This window comes from Perissodus microlepis, chromosome 1 (genome assembly GCF_051167445.1).
Source record: "Perissodus microlepis isolate ML-2025 ecotype Zambia chromosome 1, ASM5116744v1, whole genome shotgun sequence".
NCBI lineage: Eukaryota > Metazoa > Chordata > Actinopteri > Cichliformes > Cichlidae > Perissodus > Perissodus microlepis.
The window spans coordinates 26,737,075-26,758,116 of NC_140461.1; the positions used below are offsets into that span (position 1 = coordinate 26,737,075).

The 21,042-nt window shown below is 38.4% G+C and overlaps 2 protein-coding genes across 4 annotated transcripts; both read right to left on the reverse strand.

The window, feature by feature from the left end:
- Positions 1-315: 315 nt before the first annotated feature.
- Positions 316-8,569, reverse strand: vegfd (vascular endothelial growth factor D). The gene is made up of 8 exons (XM_084924586.1): positions 7,620-8,569; positions 4,499-4,703; positions 4,299-4,419; positions 2,782-2,851; positions 2,522-2,649; positions 2,321-2,433; positions 1,290-1,455; positions 316-585 (listed from the first exon to the last, which is right to left on the reverse strand). The coding sequence occupies exons 1-8, from the start codon at positions 7,731-7,733 to the stop codon at positions 567-569; spliced, it is 936 nt and encodes a 311-aa protein (XP_084780712.1). The 5' UTR covers positions 7,734-8,569; the 3' UTR covers positions 316-566.
- A 447-nt stretch (positions 8,570-9,016) lies between these two features.
- pir (pirin) lies at positions 9,017-20,717 on the reverse strand. 3 transcript variants are annotated; one of them, XM_084924738.1, is made up of 10 exons: positions 20,627-20,717; positions 19,471-19,567; positions 19,295-19,387; positions 17,726-17,806; positions 15,365-15,571; positions 13,465-13,549; positions 12,627-12,671; positions 11,127-11,209; positions 10,684-10,750; positions 9,017-10,555 (listed from the first exon to the last, which is right to left on the reverse strand). In XM_084924738.1, exons 2-10 carry the CDS (start codon positions 19,561-19,563, stop codon positions 10,437-10,439), a joined length of 873 nt encoding a protein of 290 aa, XP_084780864.1. In that variant the 5' UTR covers positions 19,564-19,567; positions 20,627-20,717; the 3' UTR covers positions 9,017-10,436. The 3 variants fall into 3 exon arrangements, with proteins under 3 accessions (XP_084780864.1, XP_084780835.1, XP_084780923.1); XM_084924709.1 differs by having other exon boundaries at positions 19,471-19,589; positions 20,627-20,711; XM_084924797.1 differs by lacking the exon at positions 19,295-19,387 and having other exon boundaries at positions 19,471-19,589; positions 20,627-20,711.
- Between the last annotated feature and the right edge of the window lie 325 nt (positions 20,718-21,042).

Here is a 21,042-nt window from a genome sequence, read left to right on the forward strand (position 1 = left end):
TGACTGAATATTTAAAAATATTTAAAAACATGAACTAAAGTCAAAGGAACAAGATAGTTGGGATTTAAACATGCATCTGAAATAAGAACCGTTGACTCAGTGGGTGTTGCTGACTGTATGACTGCATTTTTTAAGAGTGACATGTTTAAAAAACATTTCAAATAGATATCTAAGACAAGCTGAGGTTGTCTTATTTGCAGGGGCAACTTGTAATTCCTGGTTATATCAGTCTTTATTTTCAATAGGGAAAATTAACCAGTACCTAAAAGGAACAAAACCCTTTTTAGTTACTTATGAAACAGTCCAAACATTAAGTTCAAATTATAAAAATAGTCTTTTAATATAAACTATTCAGTGCATAAAACAAATGTACAAATCTTCAATTTTACACATTGATTAAAACAAAATTAAGCATGTTAAACATCAGTTAACATGGTCATGTGAGCTAATATAATTAGTTAAAGTGATCTGCATAAATAGGACTGTAAATAAATTATAAGTCTTTTTTCTCTGCCTCCAAACATCCTTGGAGGGAAGGTCGTTGTAGTTTATTCCACAGTGGACGTCTACTTGGGCCATCTGCATCTGTGAAGACAAGAGGAGTCGTTTAGTTCACGCCTCCTTCACCCCGCATGAACCTGCACTCAGCAGGAGTGGATGTTGACATTCATCCTGCATAAATAGCTGCTAGGAATAACATTATTTTACTTTATACAGCATCTCTCTTGTGTTTTAGTCATCTTCATCTCAAAATTTCAGTATTTTCTGTTTGAAGACTGGCTTGTTATATGTGTAATGATACTTTCCATTGCAGATTAGTATATCTGAAAAACCCATCATTAGTCAGACAAGCCTTGGAGACATGTGCCATTTGCTGTGGCACATCATTTCGGCTCAAACAAACTCTCACCCATCTTTGCCCATACTGGGCTAATCACTGTGGCAGTGATAAAGATGGCTGCTGCCAATGTGAATCTGCTCGCTTGCCAGAAAGTGGGAGGATATTTTTTGCTGAACAGAAGCATTTTGGTTAGCGGTAAGTACATTTGCCCTCAAGGTTTTCTGTAAGCAATTCCCAATAAGATCTAATCAAATTTTAAACCAAACCATAATCATTCCCCAAACCAATTATTTTTATTGCCTGAACCCAAGGAAACTGTGACTGAAATGTAAAATTATTATTCAATGAAGCTTTCTGGGAGGCTAAATTCTCCCACGAGTGCCTGTTGATAACTTCCCTTATAGATAAAAACTGTTATGCATACTGTTAAGGTCCCTCCCTGGTCTACCTGCATGATGCCTCGTCAAAGCGTTGATGCTTGTGGGCACAGATAGAGGAGTTCACTTGACAGCGATGGGTGGTTCTTGACTGGAGTGTTGGCTCAGTTCTAGGAAGACAGTCACAAAGTTCCACGTCTATCTCACAATCTGGCATCCACGAACTGAGCGGAAGCTCTAAGAAAGACAAAATAATGAGGTAATTTTAGAGCACAACCAAAGTACGACACGATTAGCTGAATCACTGTATTGTCACAAGGTTATACTTTGATAATCACCTTGCTGAAAAATGAATTTACAACTTTGATTAAAAAAACTGGAATTATGTGTAAAATGTAAATAAAATCTTAATAATAAATAACCCCTATTTTATTCACAAAAGAGCACAGAAAACATATCAAATATTTAAACTGGGAAAATGAGTTATTTTAAGAAAATATTAGCTAATCCATCCGGATTGTTATCAGTGCTCATTTCAAAAGCCTCCATCTCTGCTGGTGTATCTGTGCATTAGTGCCTCAGGAATTGTCAGTTTGCACATCTGGAAGGCTGAAATGTACTTTTAAGAGCCACATATGCTCCCATTGACATCATTCCTCTCCCAAATATCCATCAGCTGAACTCATCACTTTCCTGACCTTTACAGACTGTTGTTAAAAGAAGAGTGGACGCCAAACAGACATGGTTGTGTTCCCATTTTTTTTGTGATGTGCTACTGCATCAATTTCAAAATAATTTACATTATTTATGTATTTTATGTATGTTTAAAAGTTGTTCTCAGTTTAAACATTTGATAGGTTGTCTGTGCTATGAAAATATGGGTTTGGAAAATTTGCAAATCATCACATTCTGCTTTTATTTGCATTTTACGCAGTGTCCCAAGTTTTTTAGATTCTGTGTTGAAGTACTAGTTCACACAAACAGAGAATTAGACCTTGTTAGGTGGGATCTCATGCCAGTCCCGTCTGTTGCTCACAGCCACACATTTGATCCTAACAATGGAACTATTTGAAACGACAGGAACATGTTTGCATACACGCACCCGGTGTACTGGAAGGGTAAGGTATGCATCTTTCAGATGAACAGTCCCAAATGAATCCACTGGCACACAGTCTCTTGGAGTCCTCTGCCTGTGACAGCTGGCCCAAAGCACAGCTGCCAACAAACAAAATCACTTGAAAAAGAGGAAAACAAAAGATCAAACAGATTCAGCTGAGAGACACGAGTGGGGTTTGGGACTCACCCATTGCCCCTGTGAGGTTGAGCGTTCCGTCGTATTATTGCAGGCTCCAAACACTTGCACTCTGTATGGTTCGCAACTTTTACTAGCACAGGTTCTGGTACAAACTTGAATGGGATTACACTGAGGACCTAATAATATAAAAATACACACACATAATCACAAATATGCAGGTTTCACTGACTGACTGATGACAAATCGTGGTATAATTAAAGGATAACTGAAAAGAAAATCTCTTAGTCTTCTGAGATGTGATCACTTACAGTTTTATTGACATATTCAGTAGTTGTGTTTCTGCAGGTGACACCCTCTTGATTGCAGCAGCCACTACATCTGTCAGCAGCAGCAAAACAAGTAAAGTGAAATGTATGCACCTCCAAGTACGCGGACTGAGCACCTAACATTTTTCTTGTTTTAAGATAGTTCTTCATGTCTAAATGATCATAAAATATAACAGGTATGGAGGACCAAAACTGCCAAAATGAAATGGATGTGCTTGTAAATGCATCAGAACATCAGCAATGTTCTTGGAGAAACAACCGTTGGTGTCCATCAGTCTGGGAAAGTTTATACAGCCATTTCCAAACAATCTGACGTCTGCCATTCTACAGCTAGAAAGATTATTCGCAAGTGGAAAACATTCAAGATTGTTGCCAATCCTTCCAGGAGTGGATGTCTCAGGAAACTGAGTCCGAGGTCAGTTACTGTAATGCACGGAGGCATTTTTGCAGAACTGGAGTCTAATTAACTCCTCTCTATACAGTGTTGGGGAGTAACAGAATACATGTACTGGTGTTATGTATTTAAAATACAAAATAAAAACTGTATTCCTTTACAGTTACCATTTAAAAAGGTGGTATTCAGAATACAGTTAATTGTTGAAATAAATGGATTACATGGCGGTCTTTTCCTGTTTCATAAGGCTATGCCGTAGAGGTAGGTTAGCAGGGCATAGCCTTATGAATTGTTTTTCCTCCAAAACAATAAGTTCAGTTAGAGCAGTCTTTCAACGCCTCTCTCTCTGTCTCTTGCTAGCAAAGCTGACCCAGATAACAAAGTAAAGCTAGTTTTCAGCTACGAGCCCGACACAGTACCCGACGTATTAGCCAGAGGTGCCTTTACTATGGTTCGGAGCCGCGGACCTGTTTTATATACGCGCGGAATAGTTTTCTATACGAGATCACTGCAAAAAGTGCAGCCTTACCTAATGTCCACCCTACTGTTACTCATTTTATATTAAGATTTAAAAATGTAGTTGGTATTGGTATGGCGAATAACCTTCAGTAATAGTAATAAATCACACAGCAATAGTACATTCATGTAGTTGTAAAATACTAATATAATGATAATATATTAAGTAATCCAAAGTATTCAGAATGCGTCTCATTAAGTAACGTAACAGAATACATTACAAAATACATTTTGGGGCATGTATTCTGTAATCTGTAGTGGAATACATTTTAAAAGTAACCTTCCCAACACTGTCTCTGTATTAAAGTATAGAGATTTGAATGTGAAGTGATCTGTCCAACATCTAAAAGTTGGATCAAAAAGGGTTATGCAACAGGACAATGATCACAAGCACAACTCTATAACAGAAAGGCTGAAAAAGAAAAGACTCAAAGTGTTGCAGTCAAAGTCCAGGCCTTAACCTGATTGAAATGCTATGATGAGAACTACACAAGTCCTGTGAAAACCTTTCAGTTTTTTCAGTGTATACGGTGATGATCCCTTTTGTTATTGGTGTAATTTCTGGATTCATGCTCCATCTTAAACAAACCTGTGGACAGACACACAAGGTGGCTTGAAGAACACTGAGTGGTCGGTGCCCAGCTCCTTAGCCACGTCAACACAGGTTTCCCTGGGCATGCACTGTGTACGCTGCCACTCTTCGTCTATGGCTTAATAGGAAAAATGCAATGTTTCAATGCGAATAAAACACAAAGCCTTGCACATTACATGAAATATGTAGATATCAACCTGTAAGAATCTCCAAGCTGTAGGATTCAGCAGCAAAGCGTGTGGAACGGTGTGACCCCACTGAGAGAGGAGAAGTGAGGGTTTCTGGCTGCTGTAGTCTAAGTCGACACTTCCACAGTTTCCAGTCAGGAAAGTCTGCAAGTCGTAGCAGCTCATCCAGGCTCGAGGACGACCGCACCTTCCTTTCCCACTGTTGGATTACTCGCTGCAATGACAGACATTCTATTTGAGATCTTTGGTTGTTTTGGGATGGAGGTTTTAAATCGATCCAATACTGGGCATTTATATAGCTTAAATAGGTACACTAGATCTATTAGGAGGAGCGCACAAGTATGATTAGAGCCACCTCAGTGATAAATGGAATTTCTTATTCAGCAAGTTTAATTAAGAAATTCCATGCTTTAAAAGATAAAATACAGGTAGCTCCTTAATTTTGTTTTTATTTATTTATTTTTTTAATTTTTCTAATTTTTGCCTCACTAGCGCCACAAATGTGTTTGAAGTGCAGACTTGGAGCATCAGTTTAAGGGGTTTGACAAAAGTTTTGGAGTAACTGCTTAAGGCTTACAACCATTTTTAGAGGCTCAAAACTAAAGTACTAGAATTTAAGGATTGAGTTTAATACTTGGATGAAAATCCTTTGCAGTCAATGAATGCTTTAAGACTGGACCCTGTGAACATCATCATGTGCTGCATTAGGTCTTTACTGCAGCCACCTTCAGTTTCTCCCTGTTTTGGGGTCTTTCTGCCTTCAGTTTTGACTTTCCTAACTGCCAACCAGATGGTTGACTAGGCCACTGAAGAAAATCCAATTTTCCCATTATCCTTAGTTAATCTTGGTTTCATCTGTCTAAAGAATTTTGTTTCTACCAGAACTGATCAGGCTCTTGTAGATGTTTTAAGGCAAATTGTGTATTTAATGTTCTTGAATGTGACCAGTGGTTTGCATCACATTGTATTCACTCTGCAGTTACATTTATGAGTCTATTGATTGTGGACTTTTTTCCTATTCAAGTAACTTCAAGGTAAACTTCAAGGTTAACCTTGGGTTTTTTGTACTACAAAGGTAGCTCAGTGTTAGACACCATGGTAATTTATGCTGCAAATCTAGATTAGAGATCAACAGGTATGGATTATTCAGTCACCACATACTGATTCGGTTTTTCAGAGAATGCTGATACTACAGCTGATCTCTGTGCATGAATAGTAGGAGGGTCTACAGTAATTCTTTAGTGTCAAATGTCTGTGTTTCCCTGGTGATCGGTAAGAAACATATATTAGATGAAAGTTACCAATTTGGTTTTTTCCCGCTGTTTGCAAACAATTTTACAACAACTAATGTTGTTCTACTAGAAGAAATCTATTATCTTAAACAGAGCACCTATTTGCAACCTACTTGCTGAATTTATACGAAATGCATATGTAGACTAAGCCTACATTTGAATTTTATTTTTAGAATTTATTCTGTACTCCAACACTAAGCCTGCCGCGAAAAAAAATTGATCTGTCTTTCAATTTCATTTAATGAAATACTTTCTTTTAATCCACTAGACAAAGTCAGTCAATTATTCAGTTATGTTTTAGCCTCTAAAAATGGGGAACTATTCATAAAAATGTCTGTTAATTAGGAAAGTTTTGTGAAATCCCTTGAATTAAAGGTGACAGTCTGCACATCTTGATTCTTTGATTTAAAATCCCCTGTAGTGGTATACGGGTGCAAAACTGCAACAAAAATGAATCTTTGCCAATAAATTATAGGAGTAACTTAATTCTTTTCACTTCATGTTAGGCAAAGTTTCATACTTTCAACTTCCGACATCTTGACAGTCACATGGGGGTATAAGCAACTTTTAGTGAACAATGAAGGATCTCCTGGGAAAATCCCATATGCTAATCATTAGCATGTTAGCCGTTTCACCGTTAGCATTCTACAAAAACACTGCCTATCCTGTATGCACATCCTTCGAGAGCTGCTAGTGTGGCGTCAGACTCACTGGATTAAAAAACAACCAAATGGAGCATAAAACTAAATTCAGTAACAGCTGCCACAGAATACTTGCTTGTTACATTTCCCTACCTCTGAAGACTGCTTAAAGTTTCCTAACTGTGCTTCCTGTAAGCGGTTTCCTTGTTCACCATTTAAGCCCATGTTGGCCAAAATGCATATGCCAGACTTACATGGACACTTTTTTTCTTTGGAACTACATAAACAGCTGTGACTCAAAACCAAAACGCTGTACGTCATGCCACCGCAGAAGTGATGATGTTGACAGAATAAATTGAAAATACAATGAATAAGACATGTGAGTAACCTTTTATGAAACACAACCAAGTTTTTTTCTCACTCCTTCTCGTAAATCCTGTAAAGGATTACAATTTTTAGCGCTCAGTTGTTGTGTTGACATGCTAAAATAGAGTAAAACACTAAAGAGCAGAGGATGTGAACTACCCAAGCAGGAGAAAGGAGAGAGTTGAGTTAAAATTTTGGAATTCCCAGTCCCATTTTTTGTGGGGTGTAAGTCAAAGCGTGACACCAGATGGTAGGTCTATAACAGGGGTGGCAGCACGGCAGGATGGATGGTCACGGGCTCCACAGTGCTCGGTTTATTTCCTCTTGACAGCTATATGGATCGAAACCCTCTGATGGGATCAGAGTGTTACAAAAGAGGAGGGTGGGGCAGGTTTGATTCTACTTAAATGTGAAAGACGTCAACAAAAAAACGGGAAGGGACAGAGAAGAAAGATGGGAACCTAAAAGAGGTTGAATTTTTTGGTGTGGAAATGACTGGTGATGAAGGAAATTATGTAAAAAAAAGAAAGAGTTAAATTCTTTTTAAAAAATCCCTCAAATGTAACTACCATGTTAGCTGCACATTTACAATTGTGGTTTCAGCTGCAAATAAACATGTTCACATGTGAATTTAATGGGATCGCAGTAACTGTGGCAGTATAAGTTTGTAAGGCAAAAACAAGGATGAAAGAAGGAAAGAAGCAGCAAAAAAATGAAATGGCTCACTTCAATCAGCTGAAGTTACAGATCAACTTGCACTTTTTCTCACAGACGTTTTACATGTTTTCATAGTTTAGACAGAACATAAACGTACAAACGAGCCACACTCACCCTGTTTGGTCCCTCCCTGTGTGCGCTGTGGCCCACATGTATCCAGCTGAGCTCCACCACTAGAGTCACCAAGCAAGAAATTCTCCACAGAGTCCGTTTCATCTTCATCATCATCCTTTGACTCTCGCTGTTCTTTCTGAGGAAGCAATATGATCTTGGTTCCTTATGCTGCTGGCAGAGAGCACTTAGAGCTGGCTGCCTCTCTGACTCGGTTTCCCAGACCAGCTGAGTCCTTCAGACCACACACAAACACAAAGTCCTCTCAGACCAGGTATGTCCAAAACAAACTCTTGGTCTTACAGACGAAAACTAGTGTGTGTGAGCCAGGCGTAACCTGTCACGGCCACCCAGACACCCTCAAGCCAAATGGAGAAAGGGGGTGTTTAAAACAAGCACCTCTTCCTGTTGAAGCTTTAATAAGAAGCTGAGATGTCCAGTTAAGTGCTGAGGCTATTACAAGTTAAACGTTGCAAATGACCTCAGACAAAAAGAAAATGAAGGTTATCCTGAAGACTTCTTATCAAGACACTCTGTTTTAGATTCAAGGCCGATGATATGCTTAAAGGCCTGTGGCTGGATAAACTAAACAAAAACCTCTGTGTTCAGACTTCTAGGTTCCTCGTAACTGCTATGTTACAGTATCCGTATTGCAAATTCACCACTATCTGTCTTCATTTCTTCCTGCTGTGGTGTTTCGATGCCTCTTGAGTTCCAGGAGGCTTGAATGCCTGTCTTTCTTTCACTGCTGCCGGTCCTGCAGCCTCAAAGTGCAGCTTTTTATCTTCCTCGTGTTCCCGTTTTCCCTTTTTTAATGTCCGTCGGTCAAGTGATCAAGTCCCCTGCCTGTTAAATCCCCCTACCAATGTCCTTTCTTCTGAAGCTGCCAAACCACACACAGCCAAAGAGCAATACCATGTGTTTTAAATGTGATCCAGACCGCTATAACATGTAAGGGGAAACAAGATGCCGGCACCACCCCTGTCTCACAGACACCACACCCACACACCCTTCCAAGCCCATTTGTCTTTGAATGTAATCCACTAGCAACATGTGTGCTGTGAGGACATATAAATAAAATCAATTATTTGTATGACTATGGATTGCTTTAAAGACTTTTATGTGGTTTATTAGGTTTTAACTGGGCACACACCAGTACATTTAAAGAATCTCACTTTACTTTTGTTAAATTATTCCCTTATAAAAGCAGTGATCCTAAAACAAGAGCACATGCTAAGTGTCCCCCAAAATATCATGTTATATTATGCTAAAACTTTTATTTGTGATGTTGAGAGAGAGGAGAAGGCAGAGCAAACTGGGAATTGAAATTGTGTTTAGATGTTTGTGGAAAATGTACCTCAGACGCTGGCTGAGAAGAGACAGCAAGAAGGGGAGAGAAGTAGGAGCACAAGGCTTGCAATTATGTACATTTTATTTAGCATAGAAACTTTTATTGTGGTTAAATTTGGACAGAAATGCTGACAAACCAGTGTGTAAAACAACACGGATGATTCTTATAGTGGTCATTGATCAAACCTTAAATCTTTCACTTTCATTTCCGGCACCAAAGAAAGCATGAGTACATCTGAGAAGAGCATTTACACATGGCATCTAGTCTATTAATCTGCTATGACTATGCAGAAGTCACCACTCATGTCTTTATATTTTGCCAGGAAAATGGGAAATAGGTGCAACAATTTACTGAAACATATTTATACATACATGGAAATACAGTATAAGGCAAATCTAACAAGTTTGAAGGTCAATTTGTGCTTTAAAGCTTTCCAAAGATGGATCAAATGAAAGGTCAGATACATCTCTAAGCTCCTGTGTCAGGTTTTTCTCCTATTTCTTAAGAACATGACTTTCTGATACTACTCATTTCCTGTAGATAATTTTTCCGGCTTTGTTCTTTTGTCCTCCATTTCTCCAGCCCAGTTTCCGCAGTTTGTTTTAAGGACACACTGCACATCATGCTGATACCTCTTCGGAAATCACCTTGCTGGTACATAATTACTCATTTCTGTCTGTCAAACTATGTTTTCTTTGGCATTTTTCAGAGATTCAGCTACAAAAATGGGAATAAATTGTGTGTTTTTGTGAGAGGCTGCTAGTAACAAAGTGACAATTTAAAATAGGTTCTTTGTTAAGTTGCCTGTTATGTGTAACAACAACACTGGCTTGTCTCTTGAATGATTAATTGGTCAGTATTAAATGGCTTTACAAAAAATAAAACAGTCAAGAAAGTCTGGAGAATTGTTGGTTCAGACTTTGGAAGCAAAATATAAAGAAATGAGGTGTGGCTCAAGACTTTTGCACAGTGCTGTAACTCTCACATAAATGATAATGATTGCCCCCCGATTGAAACAGCTCCACAGGTTGTTTGTGCAAACAGCAACCCTTTGAAACACTTTGTTGACAGTGACCTGTAGATAGAGTTACTCTCAGTTGAGTGAGGAGGTCAGGGTAGTCTATCCATTTCCTGTTTCAAACTGATAGCCAGTGTCTCTTCTTACCATGGCCACTGCATTACCGTAACCTTAACTTCATGTTAAATGCAGGTCCTCTCCTTTGATTCAAACCCTGCTACTTTGTACCAAAACACAACGAAGTTCTTACAAGCATATTTCCTGCTGTGGTCATTTCATGTAACAAGTTTAATTTAATCACACATAAATCAAAGATTAATAAATAAAAACAAGTTCTCAAAAACTAAACTTTTCCCATCTTTATATGATTATCCCAAACTAAAACCACCTTATGTTTTTTCTGTAGTAACAAATGTTTTCTGAGGGGTAAAAGAGTGTCAGGATATGGTGGTCAAACAGAATCCCTGATCTTGGATCTCCAGTTTGGAGCCCTCTCAAAGCCATTTCTGCCATTCTGGTAGTCTCTGAAAGCTTCTCTGATCTCGTCCTCTGTGGTCATGACAAATGGACCTGAACAGCAGACACAACACGAGTGTTACATCACAGCTGTGTTACATCAACTATACCCTAAAAACACAAAGCATCTTTTTTGTCTGTCAGTGACTTTGTGCATGGAGGAAAGGGCACCAATGACTAACCGTGTTGTACCACAGGCTCGTTGATTGGTTGTCCAGCGATCAGCACAAAATGGGAAACCTCGGAGCCCTAAGGAAAAAAACACAAGAAGAAATGAAGTAATATTTGTTCGAATTTAAAGTGGACAGACTAAAGTTTTTCATGAACAATTCAAAGTCAGTAGCTCCCCACTTAGAGATAGGGACTACAGACATGTTCACCATTTGGTAAATGGACTGGTGCTTAAATAGCACTTTTACTACAAGTCTCATTTACAAGGCACTTTATTCTAAAGCTTTAAGTGCTTTCTACCAATCACACTGCATGAGGAAAGATCTAGGGTTCAGCATTTTGCATCTTGACAGTTCACACTAAAAACACCTCACAAAGGCAGAAAAATCACCACTAGATGACATGAAGTGGAAAATTCCAATAGCATACTACTGGTGAAAGACATTTTTCTAACCTTGTTTTCAAATTTGACACAGTCTCCATCCCCAAACACCACAGTGTGATGTGGCTCCACCTGCTGCTGCTCCTCATCTGGGCCTTGAAAAGAAAGGGAAGTCCAATATTCAAGGCATGATATTTGTGAGCGAGTAAAAGCAAAGCACAAGTTCAGCTGCGTGATATTTGTATCTTTTACCGTGCTGCAAAACAATTCAATGTGATGATCTCACGTTTTATGCTGACATCAGTTTATATATTTTTTTGCTTTGAGTAAAGTTATTCATACTTGTTTTAAGATGCCATAAATTATCTCAAACATATTATAAGTTTGACATATTGATAATGATAATAATAATATTTGTTAAATTCTTCATTTATATTTCTAAATGTGACAGTTTCCCAGCATTTTGCCACATTAATCCCATTTTTTCTTATGACGAATGAAACTGAGTACACATTTCATCCATAGAATTGTACTTCGTCATAAATCATGTACAGAGCAACACAAAATACAAATACAAGTGATTAAGTTTGTGGCTTGTGAGTCGAAATAAGCATCATTAGCAACAAAGAGTAAATTTGCCACCTCCACGTTTCAGCCATTTACACTTTCAACCTGCTTGAGCAGTTTGTTCGCAACACCAACACTAAATGCTGAGAAACACAGCCAATCCCACTTGTGTTGGATTCATTCATCAAAGCCAGCTGGTGCTGATTTGGGAGGACTGCCTGTAGAGTTAGAGACTTTAAAATCAAATAACTTCTTTAATCTTAGCAGTCATTTTCATCCTCTTGTGTCATCAAACATCTGCTCGAAATTACAGCCAGTCTGAGAGACCCTGCAGTGTAACAGAATTTCCCACTGAATCATAATGAAGGATATTAAAAGGGAAATTCTGACAGAACACAACAGGTTTCAACAAACTAACAAAGCCTCTGAAAATGAGTTCATTCTCTGAGAGGGTTTGTTCGCATGTGAGGGGAATTCCCTGATCACACCATGCTGTTCAATAAGCATGAAACAATATAGTTCACAGACCAAACAGGAACACTGACGCAGCATACTGAATTATAACATGAACATAAGCTCACTGATAAGAAGCCAAGCAGTGAGATGGTGGTATTTTACACACAGGTGCACTATTATATTTCCAGAGATGCTGGATCACCTGCAGTGATCTAGTCTAAGGAGATCATAGCTGAGTGACAGTCGATATCCATCAAGCTGAAAGGAAGATGCAGCTGGACTGAGATCACACACATTTTTGTAACGTTGATAAGGCCCCAGGACGAGCAAGGAGGGAAACCAGTGCACAAATCCAAACAGAGCGCTACCCTCGAAAGGCTGGCTGTCTGCCTGCCAGCAAGCTCACACAAAAATGACCAGATCAACTTTCAAAAGAATTCAGGTGGAGCACAACCAATCTCCTTACATTAATCTGAGCTGTTAAACAATAAGAAACAATAAAATAAGTATTAGGAAAGTAATAATTAGTCAAATAAAGAAGAAACTTACCAACATGAGTGGATCCTAAAAGTGTGTAGATGAACGTGGTCCAACCTGTCAAGCGCAGAAACATCATATCTTAAGTACAGGCGTAATAACAAAATAGGTCAATCGTTTTAAAAGACAATTCACCTCCACCTGAATTTATTGTGTTTTTGGACATTTGTAGGCATCGGAAAAAAGGTTGTCGACACTGACACAAATAATTTTAATTCACAACTTCTCAGTTTTAACATTTGACAGGTCATTTATGTTTTAATGAAATAAAGCCTTATTATTTGCAGATGCATTTTGCTATTTACATTTTGTGCTGTGATCTAGGATTTGTATTTATTTATTTATTGGAAAAAGGAACATATGAAAATTTGAAGATTATAGAATACCAAGTCTCAAAGTAACTAACTAAGAGAATAATTTATATTTCGCAGTCACAGTCACCAGTAACATTTATCCTTTCTTATGCAATCCAACATGGATAGAAACAAGAGGCTTTATTAATCATGGATTCAACCTAATTTTTATCCTAAAAAGTCTTATTTTAAAAGCCAAACATTTGTTTTGAGTTTGTTTTTCTGTTGCTTTAGAAAAAAGTAGGTTGAAACACTTCTTATATCCAGAAGCATTAGTCATTGTTCTGTCTCTTTTACAAATAGGCCAATATTCAACACAGCCTGTGGAGAACACAGTCCCCTCCTGGCAACAACACTGGAGAACCAATATTTCAGTAACAGACGGCGTCAGTCCCAGAGTGACCACAAGATGTTTATGTAAGCATCATCAAAGACATGATTAAGAATTTTATTATTATCAACTCATGTTAGAGAAACTAGTTTCTAATTTTTCCTACCTTGAGGGACAGGCTGCACATGCGTGGCCCCTGCCTGCAATTTGAAGTCCAGGTATAACGTCGGAGTTCTCGTGTAGATCCTGGACTAAACAAAAGTAAAAGGAAACAGAAAAAGAAAACAAGAGAGAGCAAGACAGCAACAAGGAGAGTTACACAGTTATTCTTCTGTTTGAAGATATAAAATATTTGAGTATATTTGAGTAATTGTTAAACAGTTATTAAGACTACTAGTCTTAATTTACCATAGCTGACTCCACATCGCACTCCACCAGACACCTATGTAACACGTACCGGTGCAATACTCGCAAATATAATTTCTTACAGCACATGACTGAAAACACAGTTTTTATGAGTTTTGTATTGCAGTTTATCAGCTGCATAGCTAACTGCTGCATATTCTCTTTCTCCATTGTTGTTATCTGTAACAGGCAGTTGTTTTAACAGAAAAGAGCACTACACCTGCTCAACATCAAACAGCAAGCAGATGTTTTTAACAAATAGCTGGTGAAGCATGTGAGGCTTCACGCATTTCCCTCAGACGCTAGTAGAGACCAAGAATATTGCCAAAAGCAAGCAAATACTGGTCAGTTAACCAGAAAAACAATTCCACTGTAATAATTATGTTAGTCTATAGTTCAGACACATGATTAGTGCTTTGACATAAATGCATTAAGATAAGGAAAAAAGTCTGCTTCAAATGTGAATGTCATCACATTCATGTAGTACTTTGTTTATTTATGTCTTACTTTGAGGGACTCAGTAACAGTCATAGGCTACATTTTTTCCACTTTGGTCTCTTTATTTTTGTTCCAGATGTGTATTGTGACATGATTGCTGTCCCAAGAAGGCTGTACTGTAAACAGCAATTAAAAGTATCTTGTGAAAACATTTACAAAGTGTGGGAATAAAACTGGGCACAATTAAATTTAAACTAACTTGCCGGTTTAAAAAATAGATACGATGGCAGGAGACCAAAGTGATGAGCTTAACCAATAAATGTAATGTTGGTGTCATTTGAGGCTTTTAATGCTTTCTTTGAACTGTTCTTTTTACACAGCACACATCAGAGGATTTAATGTTACCAGCAGTAACCTTGTTCATTACACACACACACACACACACACACACACACACACACACACACACACACACACACACACAAGTATATCACAAGCAGCAAACTGTTTCCAAGTCCTTTTACTATGGACTTGGGAACTTTGATCATTTCTCACTATACAATCCCTCACTGTACAAGTGTGTAATATATTGTATTATTTAATTTAGTTTGTTTAGTTACTTTTCTTACTGTCGTGAGAAACACTGACAACATAATGTCTTCTGGTATTAATAAAACATTCTGATTGTCGGTATATTAGAGTCCACATACATGGATGAACACAAACACATACTTCAAACAACGAGTTGCATCAGTTTCCTTCACTTTCAGTCTTACATTTAACCTAAAATGTGTCAATAGTGCCCACTTCCTTAAACAACCTCCACATCAACTTCCACCGATGTTCACAAAAGTATTAGAACAAGCACAAAGGCAAACCACAACTAACTAACAAGTCAACCCTCACAGCGCCGAACAATCTGCTTCTTATTTGTAGTTTCCTCTTTTCAGACACTGCTTACACTCACTCTGGTCAAACAGTGCAGTAACAGGCTCCTTCCCCTATCTTAGATGCACACACACACCCACATACTGTTTGTAGGTTTTTCCTTTTTGCCTCAAGCATCCAGCAAATGAGCAATCATCATGAGATCAGCAGCTAACAGGAAACTAAACACCATGCCCAGTTTTAGAGTGCTAGTCTGATAGACTTGGTAGGACAAAGGTTTTAGTGATATCAGATCCCTGCAGATGAATTATAAAAACAAACACACATGCACACACCTTTGCTCCTAAAGCTTCTCCAGATATCACAGTGACTGCAACTCCTCCCTGGCTGGGTTTGGGGATATCTGAGCCTTTAAGCTCCTGGTATGCAGGTTCCACCATCTTTTCTTGCCTTGACAGGTTAACCCACAACTGTAAGCCCACTACCGGCTCCTCTGACATGGGCATCTCAGCATGGACCACCCCCCGTCCTGCAGTCATCCACTGGTGGACAAGGAGAAATAATTCACATGTACAAAAGACACAGTCACAAATGATGTGCAAGCATGTGTATGATAGGACTAATGAAAAAAATTACAGTTTATTATTGTCTGTTTGAATTTTGTGTTTGGATTAGAGGTGGGCTGGATACTATTTGCATTGCAATGGTTTGGTGTAGGGCCTAACACTTGTGGATGGTGGTGATCAGCGACTGATTCATCACTTTGGAAAAAACAGCTTTGAAAAGCTGACAGTGGATGTTGAAATTTTGTACAGACATAAATCTCCCTGAGGGGATGTGTTGAAACCTTGGTGATCCCCTCATTTTTGGTCTGGTGTCACCAGTATGCCAATGTGTGTTTTTTAGATAGAAGAGATAGAAGGCAGGCAAGCAAACACTTCCACTGAGTGTGTATGTACACAAATAATGAAATATAAGTTAAACTAAGTGCAACTATGTTTATTGGGTTCTTCTAGGCGGGTGTCCTGTAATACTATTTGACAGCCACCTAAACAAAACAAACAAACAAACAAAAAACAAACACACAGCACAGCCCAGAAGCAACTAGAACCACTGATAGTCTTTGAAAAAAATTGCAAATTTAGATTGGGAGTCTCTCCTCATCTCCTTTAGAAATTTGAGATCACAACCTTGTTTAACTATATCTGCCCACTTATCATTTATCTAAGAGTGTTCATCATGCAGGTTTTTATTTATCAGTTACTTGATGTAAACTGGAAAATTAAAGATGTATTAATGTAGCAGAAAATTAGTACAAACCCTTTGGAAATCCCAGAGAATAAAATTTGAAAATAATTTCGAAATATCTGTAATCATTAAATAGGCATGAAATATCTGTAACTTAGAACAAAGCTTCTGGTTTGGATTTAAAAAAATGAGTCACCATCTAAAATCATTACGACGCTCCATCATATCTGAACTTAACCCAAGAACATTCTCAAACATTTTCTTTGCTGATCGCTTCGTCACCTCTTCCTCTAATGAAAACCTGCTTTCATCTACATCGTCTAGATTTTCAGTTAGGACAGGCAGGCATCTGTTTGAGCATCTGCAGCTCCCACAAGAGCCAACTGAGGGTGCACGGGGTGGGTTAGAACAAATCCAGCTGAACTGACTGAACCTCTGCTGCACACTGAAGCTGAGTCAGTGGGCTGTGTTTGTGTGAATATTGCTTTACTACATTAAAACAGAGGAAACATCCCAGAGGGCACAATATCCAATTAGTGTGAGTGCACAACATTGTAATGCATATGTAATGAGTTTTGTGAGGATTCATATGCTCTCATAAACTTAAGTCTTGTTCTACTGTTGAAGCCTTACTGAATCCAAATATGAGGCTATAGTCAATAGCGGCTTAGCGCAAACACTGGATATACTGGGAAACAGCTGTGCTTGGTTCAAAATCCACATATCAGTGCCAACTGGCAGCCTCTGGGACTGAAAAATTAAGCCACTGTGGGAGTGAAAAAAAAAAGAACAGCTACCTGAATGACCACTTGAGGCTGTCTTGAAGAGTGAATGAATCCATAAAATCTCCAGATTTATAAGGGCTATATCCAAGTTTGGTTTTGGTCTCTAAAACTAATTTCCCTTTTTATGACAACTATAGAGTGTTGATTTTTTTAGCACTCTTGTTTAAATTGTTATCAAAATATTGAACTTACCAAATGGAGTCAGCTAAAGTCTTAGTTGTCTCTTAAAACTTCGGCATTGCTAATTCAAATGGCTGAAATGTACCATGTTTGGCATTGGTGGAACATTTTAGTTGAATCATCTGAATTTTAGTATTTTCTTTGACTGTTGCACTAACTAGCTGGTATGTCATATATGGAGGTATCTTGCTAGCCAAGCTTAGCTGGTAACTTATGAACTCTGTCACTTTCTAGTCGAAGTCGAGTTACAAAAACGCGGCATACAAATTAAAGGGTGACATCATGATGGCTCTTTCCATCTTTTATGTACAGTGTATGATTTGTTGAACAAGGTCTGAGGTTTTAGCTCAGAGGGAATACTCCTGCCAGTGCAGAACTCCTTATTTGAAACTTTGACCTTGTTTAATATGAGCATCCACCATTTTAACAGTATACTGTATAGATAGGAAAAATCATTAGAGGTCCCCTTGTAGAAAGCCATACTTGCAGATCTCCAGATTTCAGTCGTCCTGAATGGCCGCAAAAGTCTTCATGAGCTATGCTCCCCTCTAAAAGATATGTTACCTGAAAGACACATATAAACAGCATAATCACCCATTATCAGTATTTAGTCACAGTTAAAATTTAAAAAAGGCATGATTAGAGTTTTTCTCTTTTATGGTACCTTTACTAAACAGGTTTTGGCAAAATCCTTTATAAAACATAAACATTTTTTCATTAACTCTACCATTGATTTATTTGCTTCATTATCACAAAAAGGCTTGTTTTCACTTATTTTTAAGCAGGAACTTTTAAGAATATGGATTTTTTTTTCAGAGTGGTCAGAGTAGACAGGAAGAGAAGTACTGACAGTAAGGCCAAAAGCTCAAAGGTGAACATCTGTGTAAGAGAGGAACGCTTGGGCTCCCGCAGTGAACTGCATGCGATCTGTCTCCACAGCTGTGTGATTTCAAAAGTCATGTAAGTGTGTACAAACACACCTGCTGAAAGGCATGCTGGGAGTGAAGCCTAGTCCTGTCCACCCACACCAGGAGATTTAAGTCGCATCTGCCAAATCAAATAAAGTTGGGGGAAGTCCGGCAATCTAAGGACAACGTCTGGGTTTTCAAGACTATGAAGACACAAGTCAAGCCTGCCACACTTCATTGATTCATGGCTATGGTAGCAGCTTTGCTGATGTTTTGTGTAAATTGTGATGTCCATTCTAGAAAGAGCTTTGGCTACTTCATATTTAATTTGTGTGATCCATAAAACGATTAATGAGTAAAATGCAAAAGGTGAAGACAACATCACCTTTTAAAAAAAATAATTTGCTATAAAAAAAAAATCACATTTAGAACTTCAAGCTTCTAAATGTGGATCACAAATTCAGTAAAAAATATGCACAAATATTTGGCATTTATTTTAAAATGACCTCTCCCACAAAAGTAAAGCTGCTCCACTAATAGCTGGGGCATTTGGTCATTTCAAAATAGGGGATTTTTTTTTTTCTTCATTTGATTCTTTGCACGTTTCCTTGCAAAGCATTCTGGGTAAAAGGTGAGTTTATGCAAACTTTACAGTGGCATGAAATATTAGTGTTTTTTCTACCTTGGACTTTAGCTATGTTTTAAAAAGGTCAATCAACCTGAAATAATGTTTGTATAAATGAATGTGGTACGTTTATCTCCTGGGCCTTGTCCTGATGTCCCCATCTAGTGACGAAAGAAGGAATTTCACCTGCTGGTGATGTACTAGTTAAACTGTGTGATGTTTAGTTGAAAGGCTGACAACTGCAGTACTTTCACGTTGTACATTCATACGCTGCTTTGCAACCTGCAGTGTTGCAGATTTTGATTTTAAAAATGTAAATTTGAAATCTTTTCTTTTTTTGTCTATTAAGTGTTGTAAAACACTGAAAGAATTCTCATAATTTTCTAAAGGAAAAATACAAAACTGATTGCTTTTTTCCCCCCAACAGAAAGACCAAAAGCAGGAAGGAAGAGCAGCAAATTCCCAAACTTGAGAATCTGGAACTTGTAAATCTTTGGTCACACACTCACACAGCATCACCGTCTCAAATCCTCTGTGAGGATGGTCTGGAAATCCCGCTGGCTTGCTCACTCTAAACTCATCCAGCATCAAAAAAGGATCCAAGTTCCTCAGCTGGAAATAAAATATGCAGCATATGTTTGAAGAGTGTTGTTGAGTGCATTTTCAGCAAGCAGCATGACAGCTGAAGAGCGTACCTCCTTTCTCCCAATGCTCCTGCGGACCCGAGCGCCGAGCCCCTCTTCCTGTTCCACACTCAGAACTGTCTTTTGCACTCTCCTCACATTCATCGTTCTGGGGAAGATTTCGGTAGTCACTACAACGTATACAACATATACATAAACATTCAAAACAATGATATAAAACAATACATAACATACCTCAGCATTCACTAAAAAAAGGATAATAATAAGAAGAAAATCTTTATTTTACCCGTGACATGCCTTTTTTATTTGTTGATTCGCTACTTGTAATAACTTTTGTGAATAATTTTCATTTTATATCTGTTACTCAGATTTCAACTCTCCATCTTTATCTATTAAAGCACTTCCTTACTCTTAAAATGCACCAGTGTAAGTTTCAGTTCACCTCTCTTTTCTAAAAAAAATCTGTATTTATTGACTGTAGTGTCTCAAATGACTTAGAAGTCTCAAAGTAAAAAAATTTTTTTTAAATTAATTTTTATTAATTATTTCATCCTAAAGAAAAAAACTCAACTCTGCTGTAGGCGACTATTCTGAAATAAAATACTGTAAAATACCAAGATATGACAAAATAGCCCCCATTTCATTCCCCGATTTCTAAACACTCGATTGGGCGAACTGGAGGATCTCAGCTGATCTGGCGCCACTGAGAAAAGCTCATAGAGTCTGACGGCAGTGATCAGCTGATCGGTCAGCTGATCATCAGTTCTCGCTGTCGGCTCGGTCCTGTAACTTTCGCTGTATTCATTTGATACTTCTTCAGACCTTGTTAGGCCTACGCCGTCTCTTTTCGCTCCCGGCTCTGTTGTGTGATCATTTCCTGAAACGATGTCCGTTGATGATTTAGCGTTGAAGCTGATTTGCAGTCTGGTCTGGTGATCACGTGACCAGCAGTCCCTTCTTTTCTGTCTAGTGAACAACTTTAATCACACTGCGTCATTTTCTAGGAAATAAAGGCGCACCGTACTGCATTACCTGCCATGAAAAACCCTTTCGGCAATGTTTAAATGCGACTCGAGAATGACGTTTACAGAAAAAAGCATACCACGGTAAAGAACAAGCCCGTTTTCACTCTGTGTAGAAGCACTAGCCGTCTACTTCTTTTTAGAGGCTATATCCAGCTCATACAAGCTTGTTAGCTTGTACTCACCTGCCGGACAGGAGCAAGTTTTTTTCTGGAACTTCACCTGCTCAGATTGCAGCCTACTATAACAAGCCAGGGGCGGAAGCGTGTGTTTGTGTTTTGGGCGGAGGGATGACTAATCATTTTTCAGCCTTATGATTAAATGCCGCAACGGTTGTGTCCCTAGGCGCAGGTATTTGCCCACTGCGGGCACACGGAGCGCGGTTTTCAACCTCTTTAAACCGTTTCTATCGCCCCTGCCATCTGGCTGCAGTATAGGTCATAAATTTAGAAGCCACAGTCATTGCTTCAAACCTGCTCTCCTGCAGTCCTCCAAAATCCCAACAGCAGGTGCTTGAGCAGTTTCGTGAAATATACTTAAGTATCGAGTCCTCCCATAGCAGATATTTATGTTCAAGAATCGATTCTCATATTAACATATC